The following is a 13,146-nucleotide window of genomic DNA, read 5'->3' as shown; positions in this document are numbered from 1 at the left end:
CTGTTCTCCTCTCCCTTAGATTGTGAACCTCCACTTGGGACAAGGATTACGTCTGATTATCTTGTACGTCAAGTACGGTGCCTGGCACATAGTTAAGTGCTTAACACACAGTAAACCAGTTACTCAAATGACTGGAGGAGGAAAAGGAAGCACCTAAGTCTTGATCAATTCATCAGAGCCAAAAGTAAGAGTTGAAACCAGGGTATTTTACTAGCTCTCAAAAGGTACACTACAGCAACTCTCACCTTCAGCCCTGCTGAATGTTTGGGAAAAACCAAGCCTCTCCAATCTGGACAAAAGAACTTGATTTGGCATTGTTCCTTCTCATTAAAATTCACCTCTAACAGATGAAGCAGTGGGATTTAAATCAAAAGTAATGCTTCTATGAAAAGGCTCTCTGAAGAGGGGCTGAGCTAGTCAGAGAAAAACAGCATGGCCTGATGGACAGGGTCCAGACCTGAGAGTCAGAAAGACCTGGGTTCTAATCCTAGTTTCAACACTTGTCTGCTGTGTGACCTTGGCTAAGTCACTAAACCTCTCTGTGCCTGTTATCTCATCTGTAAAATAGTGATTAAGACTGTGTCCAACCGGATCATTCCAGAGCTTAGGACAGTGCCAGGCACATAATGGGCGCTTAACAAATACCACAATTATGATTATTATAGATGATATCCAAGTTTCGGACAATACTGTCAGGAATAGGAGGTGGGATTTGAGGAGTGGGCCTGGATAGAGAAGGGACGAAAAATCTTTCTTGGAGCCGGATCCGAGCGGGGCGGCAGAAGAGCAGCAGGTACTGTAAGCCATTTCTGCCTTCTGTTTGCATTTCTTCTTCCATCTCCACGGCCCTCCGCTGCCTTGACCCTGGAAAGGGAGGATTCTGGGAGAACGAGGTCCCCTGCCATTAGTTTCCTGCTTAAGCCTGAGTAGAGTGAGCTGTTTCACAAGCAGAGCCTCCCATTTTGTTATTTTAGTCCATTCCTCTCTTTCACGATTTACAAGTGGCACTTTCACATCCGATTTCCTCTGGCTTCAAATACTCTGTATCGATTGGAGAGCAGAGACGTGCTGTTCCATGGCCAAAGATGCAACTCTATTCTCATCTCGCAATACGCCCCGTTGGCTTCACGGGGATCGGGCGAAGAGCGTGGAAGGCTCAGCTCAAGTCTTCATTGATACTGTGAGATGATCTCAAGTGCACACTCTCCTGACGGCAGGAGCTCTTGTGCCTCGGGAGTATGGTGTGGTTGAGACTGGGCGTTTACCACTGACTAATCCCGTCAGTGACAAACCTCATCAATGACCACAATTTCAAGTATGAAGACCAACTACAAACGTGCATACTCAAATAAGAGTGGCAGTAGATACAAGTTAATCAGGTTTCTTTTTTCTTTTTAAATGGGATGTGTTCAGCACTTACTATGAGCCAGCCACTGGGTTAGGCACTGGAGTGATCAGGTTGGACACCGTCTCTGTTCCGTTTTGGGTTCACCGGTGGGTGTGTACATAAATGTATATGTATATATATATATATATTCGTTCATTCTAAAATTCCCTGAGACAGTTTCAACGTTATGAAAGATTTCTGACTTTTTGCCTTGGGGCAGTGTTTATACGATATACTGCAAATAACCACGGTGTTTTGGATATGACTGCACTTCAGCCATGCAAGAAATCATATTTAGATGAGAAGTTAATAAAAGACCGTGACACCCTTTAAGAAGAAAATGCTTGAATCTCTGGGCCAGAAGGGACCCCAGCAGACAAGCCAATCTAAGATCCTGCCTTCAGGCAGGTTCATAATGGCAACGGGCTATGTCAGAAGGCTCCTGTTCCTCTCTCAACAATCTTATTCCAAATGCCTTGTTCACCAGTGGCCAGAAAGAAAAAATATATCAATCCTTCCACACATCTACAACCTCTCCAGCTTTATTTTAAGCTCCTTGAAGGCAGGGATCATCCCTCTTACTTTTATTGTACTCCCAAATGCTTAGAGCAGGATCTACACCCAGGAGATGCTGAGTAAATACTACTAAATTAACAACTAATTTAGGTCCCCTGTACCCACCGTTTCTCTGAGCTAAACAATGCTAATTCCTTAAGACTTCCTTTATAGGCCTGATTTTTTTCCACGTTTATACGTTTTTGTCATTCTTTTCTGGGCCCTCTACAGTGTCTCCAAGAGCTTTTAAAAAGCCGGTGACCAAAGCTGGACCATGCAGAGAATAGTAGGAGTACTTCTTAAAAATTATAATTAATAATGATGATGATACGTAATAATTATGGTATTTGTTTAGCACTTACTATGTGCACAGTACTATACTGTGCAATAAAGAACTGGGGCAAATACAAGCAAACCGGGTTGGACACAATCCCTGCCCCACTTGGGGTGCACAGTCTTAATCCCCATTTTACAGATAACAGGCACAAGGAAGTGAAGTGATTTGCCCAAGATCACATTGGAGACAAGTGGCAGAGCGGGAATTAGAACCCAGGACCTTCTGGGCTCTAGCCACGAGGCCATGCTGCTTTCCAACTCTTGACTCACAGGTTACATTTTGGTTGTTATACCCCAATACAATGTTGCCTTCTTTAATAAGGACACCGTACTGCTGGCATATTCAGCTTTTTGTTGACAAGATTCCCAAGTCTTGTCCTTTTGTGCTTAGATTTCTACCTGTATTACCTTGGGGATGTATCCCTACTGAACTCCATCCCGATTTTAAGATCATTTTCCCAATTTCCCTATGACATGCCTGTCTTTTGAAGTTCTGGCATCCCTGCCTAATTTAGCTTCATCTGCAAAATTGATTGGCATGAACTCAAGGCAACGATAATAAAAATATTGAATGGAACCAGGTCCAGGACCAAGCCCTGAAAACACCATTCATTATGTTCCCTCCCATACGCTTCCTAGGTGAACACCAAGCCACTGAAGATAATCCACTGAATACCTGTGGCTCGAATTGGCTGGACCATCGCCAAGCAGTTACAGGGTTAGCTCTTTCCTAGCCTGTCGATGAGAATGTTGGGTTGGGCAGAATCAAAAGTCTTTGTGAAGCCTTGAAAGATTCCATCTCTTGTTTCTTCCCTGTCTATACAATTTGTCCTGAGCACAGAAGGAAATAAGACTTACTCCCATCTCACTTACACTGGAAACCCCCAAAGGGGTGGGGATTGTGACCCACTGATTGGCTTTCGGTGCATTTACCCCAGCGTTTAGTCCAGAGTATGCACTCAACAAATACCACAATTTCTAATGTCTGGCGTGGTTTGCTCTTTTCCCAAGTCATGGACGTTGCAAATTTGATCCAGAAACTTCCCAGGTAGCAATGCCAAGCCCAAGGGTGACTGTTTTCCCCCACACAAATAAAACAAAACGAGCATATACCCCTTTCCAATTCTCCCAGACTTCTGTTTTCTGTAAATTCCCCCAAATTATAGCTAGCGGCCTTGCAATTACATCTGCCATTTCTTTCACTATCCTAGGATCTCTGCTTTCAGGGTGATCTAAATTGTCAGCTTCTTTTTAAAAATTTCCTTTAGCCATTTCTTCCCCATCCTGGTTAAGCTCTCCTTAGCATTAAGTAGAGCACTGCTCAATGTTTTTGGCTCTACCTGCAGTCAAAAGCAAAGATGAATGACCACAATAGTGCATATGCTGACTCTTGTACCCAAAGGCTACTCAAGCAACAAGAATTGATGGTGACCAGTGTTGACAGAATTCCCTATCAAGCAAAAACAACAAAAAAGATCACACTGGTGATAATGTGAACACTAAAGGACAGGAGAACACATCAGAAAATGAAACAAATTCTAGGTTACAGCCAAAGTTATTAAGAAACATTCGGCCCTTTTTCTTTTTTTTTTTTTAAAGACTGCCCACTTGGAATTGCACTGAGTGGGTTTATCATAATCTTATTAAGGATTTTATTTCCTAATTTGCAAATCACCTTTAGATTCTTTACTAAATGAATGATACGATTAGATGAACAGCTGTTGTGCTTCATACTAGAGAAAACAAAATCTGCACTGACATTAAGAATATTACAGAAGCATTAAGAACCTTTTGAAAAATGAAGACGCTGATTTGAAAATAAACACTACAGTGGGTAAAATTAACAATCAATTGATGGTATGTATTGAGCGCTTACGGTGTGCAGAGCACTGTACTAAGCGGTTTAGGGGGAGGACAATAGACAGAGTCCCTCCCACAAGAAGCTCATAGTCTACGGGGGGAAAGATATTTATCAGATTTATTCAGCATTAAGAGAAAAGAATGGTACATTTCCTAATTCAAAGCCCTACTGAGAGCTCACCTCCTCCAGGAGGCCTTCCCAGACTGAGCCCCCTCCCCTCCGCAACACTGTGCTCATTTGCATATATCATTACCCTATTTATTCTGTTAATAAGGTGTACATCTCCCTGATTCTATTTATCTTGATGATGATGTCTTCTGTTTGTTTTGTTCTGTTTTGCTTTGCCGTCTGTCTCCCCGGTTTAGACTGTGAGCCCATTATTGGGCAGACATTGTCTCTATCTGTTGCCGAACTGCACATTCCAAGTGCTTAGTACAGTGCCCTGCACATAGTAAGCGCTCAACAAATACTACTGAATGAATAATGATAAAATGCTACTTTGATGGTTCGATGTCTTGACTATCCAGGTGGCCCAGTGGAAAGAACAAAGGACTGGGAGCCAGGACGCTTGGGTTCCAATCTCAGCTCCACCATGTGCCTGCTGGACAAGCTCAGGCAAGTCACTTGACTTCTCTGTGCCTCGGTTTCCTCATCTGTAAAATGGGGATTAAACACCTGCTCTCCCTCCCCCTTAGTCTGTGGACCCCAATGTGGGATGAGGACTGTGTTTGATCTGATTATCATGTATCTACTCTGGAGCTTAGCACCAAGAACTGAATTCCGCAATTATAGTTATTATCTGGGCTTGGGAATTTACCAGAACATGGACCACTGGATGAATTAGTGGCCTACCAACTGAACTGTCATCAAGCAAAAAATAAAAGCTTATGACTTTCATACTCTTCACTGACCCTTGCACCATAAACTTAAGAGGAAGGAAGAAAAACTGGCTGGATTTTTCAGGGCTTTATACGTTTTTGAGGACACTCCTGGCCAAGAGAAATTCTGCCTTGTTTTTTAAGAGAAGAACTGAAGTCTTATATTAAACTTGACACAGAAGCAGTGTGGCTTAGTGGAAAGATCACGGGCTTGGGAGTCAGAAGTTGTGGGTTCTAATCCTGGCTCCACCACTTATCAGCTATGTGACTTTGGGCCAGTCACTTAACTTCTCCTGACCTCAGTTACCTCATTAGTAAAATGGGGATTAAGACCGTGAGCCCCACATGGGACAACCTGATGATCCTGTACCTACCCCAGCTCTTAGAACAGTGCTCAGCCCACAGTAAGCGCTTAACAAATACCATCATTATTATATGTTTTTTTAATAAAATACCACCCATTTTTTTCTCCTTAGCAGGTCAACAGGGTCTAATACAGAAGGTCAGAAAATACTACTCATCTTAAAAAATTTGGATGTTTAAAGTCCAAATCCCTTTCTCATCCATCACTACTCCAGCTGGCTGGCTTCAACCACCCACCTCATGCCTTTCACAGGAAGGCAGAAAATGGTAATTGGCTTCCCTTACCCGACTTTACTCTGAGCCAGACTCATCCTGAATTTGTGACCATCTCCTAACATAAGGCACCTTCAATAGCAGCCCAGGACTACTTGGCTCCAGTCCCAATTCCTCTTCTTGCCTGAGCAGACCCTTAAGGAAACGTTACTCAATGGGCTCTCTCTCTGAATTAGGGGGATGAGAAGTTGCATCCGTCTACGTGTACAAAACCCAGAGACGCTGTCCGTACCTGAATTCTGATCAATCCACTGCAGGGAGTCCATGTGTGCATTCAAAATTTTGCAGATCTGTTGGAGCTGAAGAGAAAGCACACTATTTTAGATTCTGCTGATTCTGCTGGAGTAAGCCAAAAAGAACATTCCAACGGATTCAACTTTATGAATAACCACTGTTCTCATAATTTGGAGCCCTGGAACATTCTTGGCAAATGAGCTTTTGAGGGTAGCATCCAGGGCAGTACGGAACATAAGGAGAAGTAAAAGGATGACAAGCAGCAAATGGGGTGTAATTCAACCCACAAGACGACATTCAGATTTCAGCAAGCAGAACTCAACCTCTTCAAAAATCTGGTATAAGCAATTCTGCAGACACAAACGGCCCTTGTTAACTCCAGAGGGAAAGAGTTTTCGGTAGAGGGATCTGAGAATTAAGCAGAGCAGATGACAGTTCTGTACTCCACATCTCACAATTACTTACAAAACCTGGGACCTATACCCATTCAGAGTTTAAAGATAGAAACCAATGAATGGTATTTGAGCGCCTACTCTGTTCCCAGCACTGTACTAAGCGCTTGGGAGAGAACACCAGAGTAAATAGACATATACTTCAGACTCCCAAAGGGGCACACTCACAGGGTCACTGGTGTCAGCCGGTCCCCCGGACGTGTTCAGGTGCTCGATGATGTCCTTGAGGTCCTGTGCCATGCGCTTTAATTGGGCATCTATGTTCTCTGCCAGTTTATAACTGCAAAATAGAATGCTCCCAGTTAATCCTACAAAATATTTCCTCTGGACTCCAGCATTAAATAACTACTGTGATAAGAGTTAAGCGCTTACAATTACTCTCCGGCCCCAGCTTCAAAACCTTATTGAAGGCGCATCTCCTCCAAGAGGCCTTCCTTGACAAAGCTCCCCCTTTCCTCTTCTCCCACTCTCTTCTGCATCATCCTGACTTGCTCCCTTTATTCATCCCACCTCCAGGCCCCATAGCACTTATGTACATACCGGTAATTTATTTTTATTAACGTTGGTCTCCCTCACTAGAATGTAAGCTCATTGTGGGCAAGGAAAGTGTCTGTTTACTGTTGTATTGTACTCTCCAACGCAATTAATACAGTGCCCTGCCCGCGGTAAGCGTTCAATAAATGCGACTGAATAAATTAATGAATACACCACGCACAGTACTAAGTGCTGGGGTAAAGATAATTAGGTCAGACCCAGTCCCTTCCCACAAGGGGCTCTCAATCTACGGGCCAGGGGCAACGGCTACTGGATCTCCATTTTACAGAGGAGGAAACTGAGGCGCAGAAGTAGCCGGGATTAGAAACCAGGCCTGTGTTCTTTCCAATAAATCACAAAGTTTCTCTCTGTTTGAGAGATTAGCTCAGCCTCTTAAAAAGTCAGTCGGTCACTAACTGGGCCATTGATAACACTGTTTCCAAGAACAATTCTTTGTAAAGGCCAGGACTGCAAAAGCCCTTCCATAATGCATGGAGATGCACCGAAGCCTAATGCTGAACACCTAGATATCAGAATCCACAATGCAGACAAGTCTTCAAATACAAATACATACACTGACAACCCACACAATGGTGGCCCGAATAACCAGCTCTCTCCCCACCCCTGATCCCCAAACAAAGGCTGACAGGATCTTACCGATCAGCCCTTCGGACAAGTCGACCATGCCTGCCTCATTAAATCTCCTACCTAAACACACTATATCAATATTTATTGTAATATTAGGATGGCTCAATGAGCTTAGGAGAATTTAAATGGTTTTTTTCCAAACGCAAGTCTTTTCAGGGACTGAGGAATTAACAACTCCCATAAATGTTTTGTGTCCAAGTCTCAATAGTGCATTGCCTATGGTCAAGGAAAACTGGGATCCTTCTCTTAAACTGTCTAAGATGAGATCAATTTGCCTGAAAAGAGCAATTTAGAAAATATCTCTTTCTTAAAGACTTCTTGGCTGCAGCCGTATCCCTCAACTAGAAATTCAACTCTCAAGACCAAGTTTGTGAGCTCTATCATTGCTACTCAGTGAACTGATTGCTAAGTATGCCTACTGTACCCAAGACCAAAATAACAAATAATTCCTAGCAAAGAAAGATTCCCGAGGAAACAAATTCAGAGGAAAAAAACCATGATTAGTGTGCCTTGTAAATACTTTCTCAAGTATTTCTCAAGCTACTCTCTATGGAGAATACAGATAACTCCCATAATGGACTTCTTCAAGAGTGCTTTTGGTTTAGTCACAATTTAATCTACACACACTCTATTTACCTTTGTTCTTCTTCACTCCCTCGACCCATATTTCCTGCTCTCAGATCTCACTACACCTAAAATCTAGTGATTACCATCAATCAACATTTATTGAGCCCTTACTGTATGTACAGCACTGTACCATCTTCTCCTTCCTATAATCTTCATCTATTACTTTGCCATTCCTCTCAACAGTGGAATTTCCATATTTTCCTCACTTCATAATGGTCAAGTCATCTTTCAATAAACACTTGGCTCAGTAAGACAGCCAGCAGCATCAAAAACCTGAAACGGCACTCCGGTATTCCCGATGACCCAGAAGAGGTGGGGCAGGGTTATGATGTAGGCGTGGGCCTCGGGTGCTAGTTCTTATCAGAAAAGTAGGTAGCCTCTACCAGTCCTCCCGGTCCCGTGACACTGGGGTCCTGAGTCAGGGATTCCATTCCGGAAGGGTTCCCCGAGGAGGATCTGGGCTAAAGATTTGTAGTGCAACCTGGGCTCGCGGTCTCTCGTATTCAAGAGTCACTAATAAAGACTCCGTGGAGTGTCCCTTTGTTTTTGCTATCATCGGCAACCGACGGGAAGTGGGGGAGGGAGAGGAGATGCAGGTCGGCACCTCTCCCGGTGACTGGCATGTCCCTTTCCATCCGGGACGTTGGCAGTGACGACTGGTTGAAAGGGGAAGCCGTTAACTCCCAGTCGCCGTGCTGCACTTCCTTGGCTCCACCCCCGGTGGCTGCTAACATCTCTCCGAGGGCTCGGTCACTTCTCCCCCTGCCACCCACGGCAACCAGTTCAAAAACGGTGCTGTTCCTCCTCCCCGTCCCCCCAAAGTGTCAGCCTTCTGGAATTAGGCCCATGGCTCTGCCTACAATCCCTGGGTTAAGCCCCACAGATGAGAAGCAACTAGGCCTAGTGGATAGGGCAAGGGCTTGGGAGTCGGAAGGACCTGGGTTCTAACCCTGGCTCCTCCGCTTGTCTGTGTGGCCTTGGGCAAGTCACTGAATTTCTCCGTGCCTCAGTAACCTCATCTGGGGCTCACGGTCTAGGCAGAAGGATTTAATCCCCAAATTTACAGATGAGGAAACCGAGGGCCAGAGAAGTGAAGCCACTCGCCCCAGGTCACACAGCAGACAAGTAGTGGAGCCAGGACTCCTAGGTCCAGGCTCTTTCCACTAGGCTACACGCTGCTCTCTCTCCCTGCCTGCCCAGCCCAATTCTGGCTGTCTGCTGGAAAGCAGCTGGGGAAGCTCACGCCTCTGGCCCCCTACTCTGTCGTTAATTGACGTACGTTCGCTCCCGCTCCTCGTCGGCGTGCTGCAGGTAGATGGTCCCGCTCTGCTCTTTGACGGACTCTTCGAGAGGGGTCAGCAGGTCCTCCAGCTCCTTCTGCTGAGAAAGGATGAAGTCTAGTTCCTGGTCCAACCTGAATAAAATCAAGCCAAAAGATAAGCTGATGGAAGAAAAGCAGCAACAAGAAAATCTGTTCATTTCAGCAGAGAGATTGAAACACTTCTCCTGACAAGGTGTTTTACCTCTTCTGATCCAGCTTCACTTTCTCTGCTTCTCTGTGCAATGAAGTAATCTGGAAAAAAAAAAATAAGAATATGCTGAAATTCATTCAATAGTATTTATTGAGTGCTTACTATGTGGAGAGCACTGTACTGAGCGCTTGGAATGTACAATTCGGCAACAAAATTGAAATTGCTAGATTAGTCTTATATGAGGTCGCCAAAGCAATCAAAGGTATTTACTGAGCACTTACCGTACGCAAAGAACTATTCTAAGCACTCGGGAGAGTACGATACAATGGAGTTGGTAGATAGGTTCCCTGCCCACAACGAGCTTATAATCTAAATGCCTTTAAAGCAGAATTCAGATATGGGAGTCAGTGCTTTAACGGCAACAACAAAAAGGGGAAATGTCACTGAGAGTTACTACTGACCAAGAGCTAAAAAAAAAAAACAAACAAAAAAAACCCCCACAAACCAAAAAAAACTCCCTCCCTCCTTTACCGCTGCAATTTGAAGGGCTTGGGCAGACCTACCTTCTCACCATTCTCAATCAACGTTCGGTCCCAGGCATTGACCTGGGTGGCCTGGTGCAGGAAGTGTTTCTCCTGGTCCTCCAGTTCAAGGCTCCATTTGTTTATCAGACTCTCCAGCTGGGCATAGGTCATCACTGGGGTTGTACTGTAGAACGGAGGAACAGCATGGAAGAAGTCTCGAGGAGAAGCCCGAACGAACAGAGCTAACCGTGGCTTCTCCCTCTTCATTCAAACAATTCCCTCGTACTTATTGGGGGCTTGGGTTTGCTGTGTTCTGTGCTTTCAAAAGCGAGTGTGTGACTCAATTAACCAACCAATGGTATTTAATCAGCGCTTTCTGTGTGCAGAGGACTGTACTAAGTGCCTGAGAGAGTACAAGAGAATCAGTAGATAGCTTCCCTGCCTACAACCAGCTTTCAGGCTAAAGAAAGTTAATTAAGCTCCATCGCTGAACGCATGCTACCTGCAGAGTATCAACATTGATAGAAACATTTTCCCCAATTTTGAGGGGGCGGGGGGGCGCGCGCCAGATGCGGCAGCCAGGCCAGAAAAAAGGGCCTATAGGTAAGGATTGGCAAAGCTATAATGAGGAGAAAGTCTCTGGTTACAAGAGCAGCGCTAATACTCGGCCACATTTCCTTGAGCCTCTTCCAGTTCTCAGTGGGGCTTTGGCAGCTTGGAAGAGCCCCTTGTGGAAGTGAAAAGGTCGGTCCGTCCGTGACTCCACAGCAATGGCCTTTGCCAGCCAAGCACGAGGTGCGGTCGGACCATCATCTTCAGAAACACTGCAGGTGAACTGGCCAGTACACTTTGGCCCACTTGAGCCTGAGGCCAAAGAATGCTGTTTTCCAAGCTTCTAAGGCCTACTCCTACAGTGGCCCAGCTGATCATGCTGAGTCCAACATGATTACCTTGTACCTACCCCTGAGCTTAGTAGAGTGCTTGGAATTTAGTGGGTGCTTAAATGCCAAGGTATTACTACTATTACACACTCATGTTAAAATATTTTGTTTGGTCCCTTGGGCCTTGATGAGAAAAAGTACACTGTAAATTGCCAGGTCCCACCCCTGTTCCCCTCACTGCACTACATCTTTGTCTTACCAGAGTTCCCTCCACCTGGATGCGGTTCATGGGTTCTTGAAATGCCTCGTGGTGACTTAAGTGGCTCGTGCCCTTCAAACACCACTCGCTCGACCTAATCAATGCACCGGGACTCCGGCGGTGCCTGAAGCAAGTCAAGAGGTCTCACCTGGTGGCGGTGGGAGCAGCTGACGGTACGGAAGGGCCCGTGGAAGATACGGAGGTGGCCGTGCCAGACGTCGTCAGAGGCTTCAGGTTCAAGGCAAAGCCTGTGTTGGGAGCCGAAGACGTACCTGAAGACAGAGCCCTTGAATTAGAGAGCAGTTCTCATGGAGATCGGCAGCCCTCCCTCCTTTAGTGCTGGTCCCGGATCCTGTCCTGCCAACGAAGCTCGGTCCCGATGACCCCTGGGGCCTCCTGTGAATGGGTGTCCACCTGCTCACAACCCAAGTCACTCGCAAACTAGGACAGGCTTGCCGGGAATCATTACATTAGAATCAGTGACCTTTCGGGGCAGAGCTGTCAATCCCACCCAGCGGCTCTGGCACAGAGTTCCCCTTTCAAAGCCCGATTAGCCATTCTTTAGATTTTCCATGCCCTTTGCCTCTCGACTCCCTCTGCTACCTGACTTTTGATCACTTTGCTGCTCAGTAGTCTCTTTCCCTTCTAAACGTATTCAGAAGTTCGAGTCATAGATCTTTAAAGAAACGTGGCTACATTTTTGAAGGAAAGATGGGACACAGAGGTTGCCAAGAGGAGCTTAGAGCTTGACGAAAAGCAGACAGAAAATGTGCGTAACTGCATGGGAGATTCAATCATCATTCCTAAGAGCTTCGTCCACACAAGGAGCAGGCCCCCTGAACCTTCCCTGTCCAAAGGGGTAACCACTTGAGTTCCATCAGCTAAACACCCAACTCCGTCGTCTCAACTGGTGAAAACCTCCCCCGCGGCCATCAGTACACCCATCCCCGTTCACAGGAGTTGAACTCTTCACCTCCCTACACTAACCTCCTCTCAGTCTGAGTGTCACAGAGGCTTAAAGCCCAAGTTCTCAAAGACACAATGGGAAGAATATTCTAGTTTTGAGATTTGTCTTTATTTCCCTCTCGTTCCTTTGTCCTATTTTAAAGAAGCCATAAATTAGCTCTGACACCGCTGGCAACATTTACATGTTGACGTTTTGATTGACGCTGAGAAAAGCAATGAGATTTAGAGTGAAGATTCCATCGCTGTCTGAGACGTGCCCCTTGCACCTTCGTGCTCAAGTACGTCTGGGACAACCTATCTCAGTAACATCTCTGAGGAACACTGCAGACCCTTAATAAAACCAAGCAATCCGAGAGGTAGGACGACAGTCTTGGCTCCGAATTGCTTCCCACGTCTCTGGATATCCGAAAGGGCGTGGAAAGTTCCTCCGTTATTGCTGCCATTCTCCCAGACAAGTGGTCTCAGAAGTCTCTCCCTACGTCCCCACTCAGCCACCATGACATAAAGTGGAATCTCCTAGATGTGTCTCGAGCCTTCGATGCCCTGAGTCTGAGTGAGTGGTCAGAGATATCAGTGTTTTCTTACTTTCACAGCTCCTGGGCCTCCACTTTTCTGACCCCTGAACAGATGAATCCTTAGCGCCCAGCCCCTCCTGCCCCTCACCCGGGCCCTGCTCCCCAGCCCCAAAGTCTTCAAGTCTTACTTGAGGCGGTGGAGCTTGTCGTGGCCGTCATTCCGGGAACCTTTAATCCAAATCCCAAAGTCCCAAGACCAGATGCTCCGGCTGTTGTCGTTGACGGGGCGCCCACTAAATGTTAAGGGATTGGAGCACTTAATCGCTTGAACAATCACCTCATTTTATATGGGAGAACTGCCCAAATGTATCTAACAAGCAA

At 45.7% G+C, this 13,146-nt stretch overlaps 1 protein-coding gene across 1 annotated transcript in view; it reads right to left on the bottom strand.

Annotated features, from left to right (window-relative positions):
* NUP62CL (nucleoporin 62 C-terminal like) overlaps positions 1 to 13,146 on the bottom strand; it is a 29,392-nt gene that overhangs the window by 3,380 nt on the left and 12,866 nt on the right. Inside the window, exons 6-12 of the mRNA XM_007671551.3 lie at positions 12,954 to 13,058; positions 11,433 to 11,556; positions 10,184 to 10,328; positions 9,672 to 9,721; positions 9,428 to 9,562; positions 6,508 to 6,619; positions 5,886 to 5,952 (exon numbers count right to left, since the gene is read on the bottom strand). Of these exons, the coding sequence (XP_007669741.2) occupies positions 5,886 to 5,952; positions 6,508 to 6,619; positions 9,428 to 9,562; positions 9,672 to 9,721; positions 10,184 to 10,328; positions 11,433 to 11,556; positions 12,954 to 13,058 (738 nt within the window). The remainder of the gene's footprint in view (positions 1 to 5,885; positions 5,953 to 6,507; positions 6,620 to 9,427; positions 9,563 to 9,671; positions 9,722 to 10,183; positions 10,329 to 11,432; positions 11,557 to 12,953; positions 13,059 to 13,146) is intronic.

The sequence above is a fragment of the Ornithorhynchus anatinus genome, chromosome 6 (genome assembly GCF_004115215.2).
Source record: "Ornithorhynchus anatinus isolate Pmale09 chromosome 6, mOrnAna1.pri.v4, whole genome shotgun sequence".
NCBI classification, from domain to species: domain Eukaryota; kingdom Metazoa; phylum Chordata; class Mammalia; order Monotremata; family Ornithorhynchidae; genus Ornithorhynchus; species Ornithorhynchus anatinus.
This window is presented reverse-complemented; position numbering and strand designations above follow the sequence as displayed.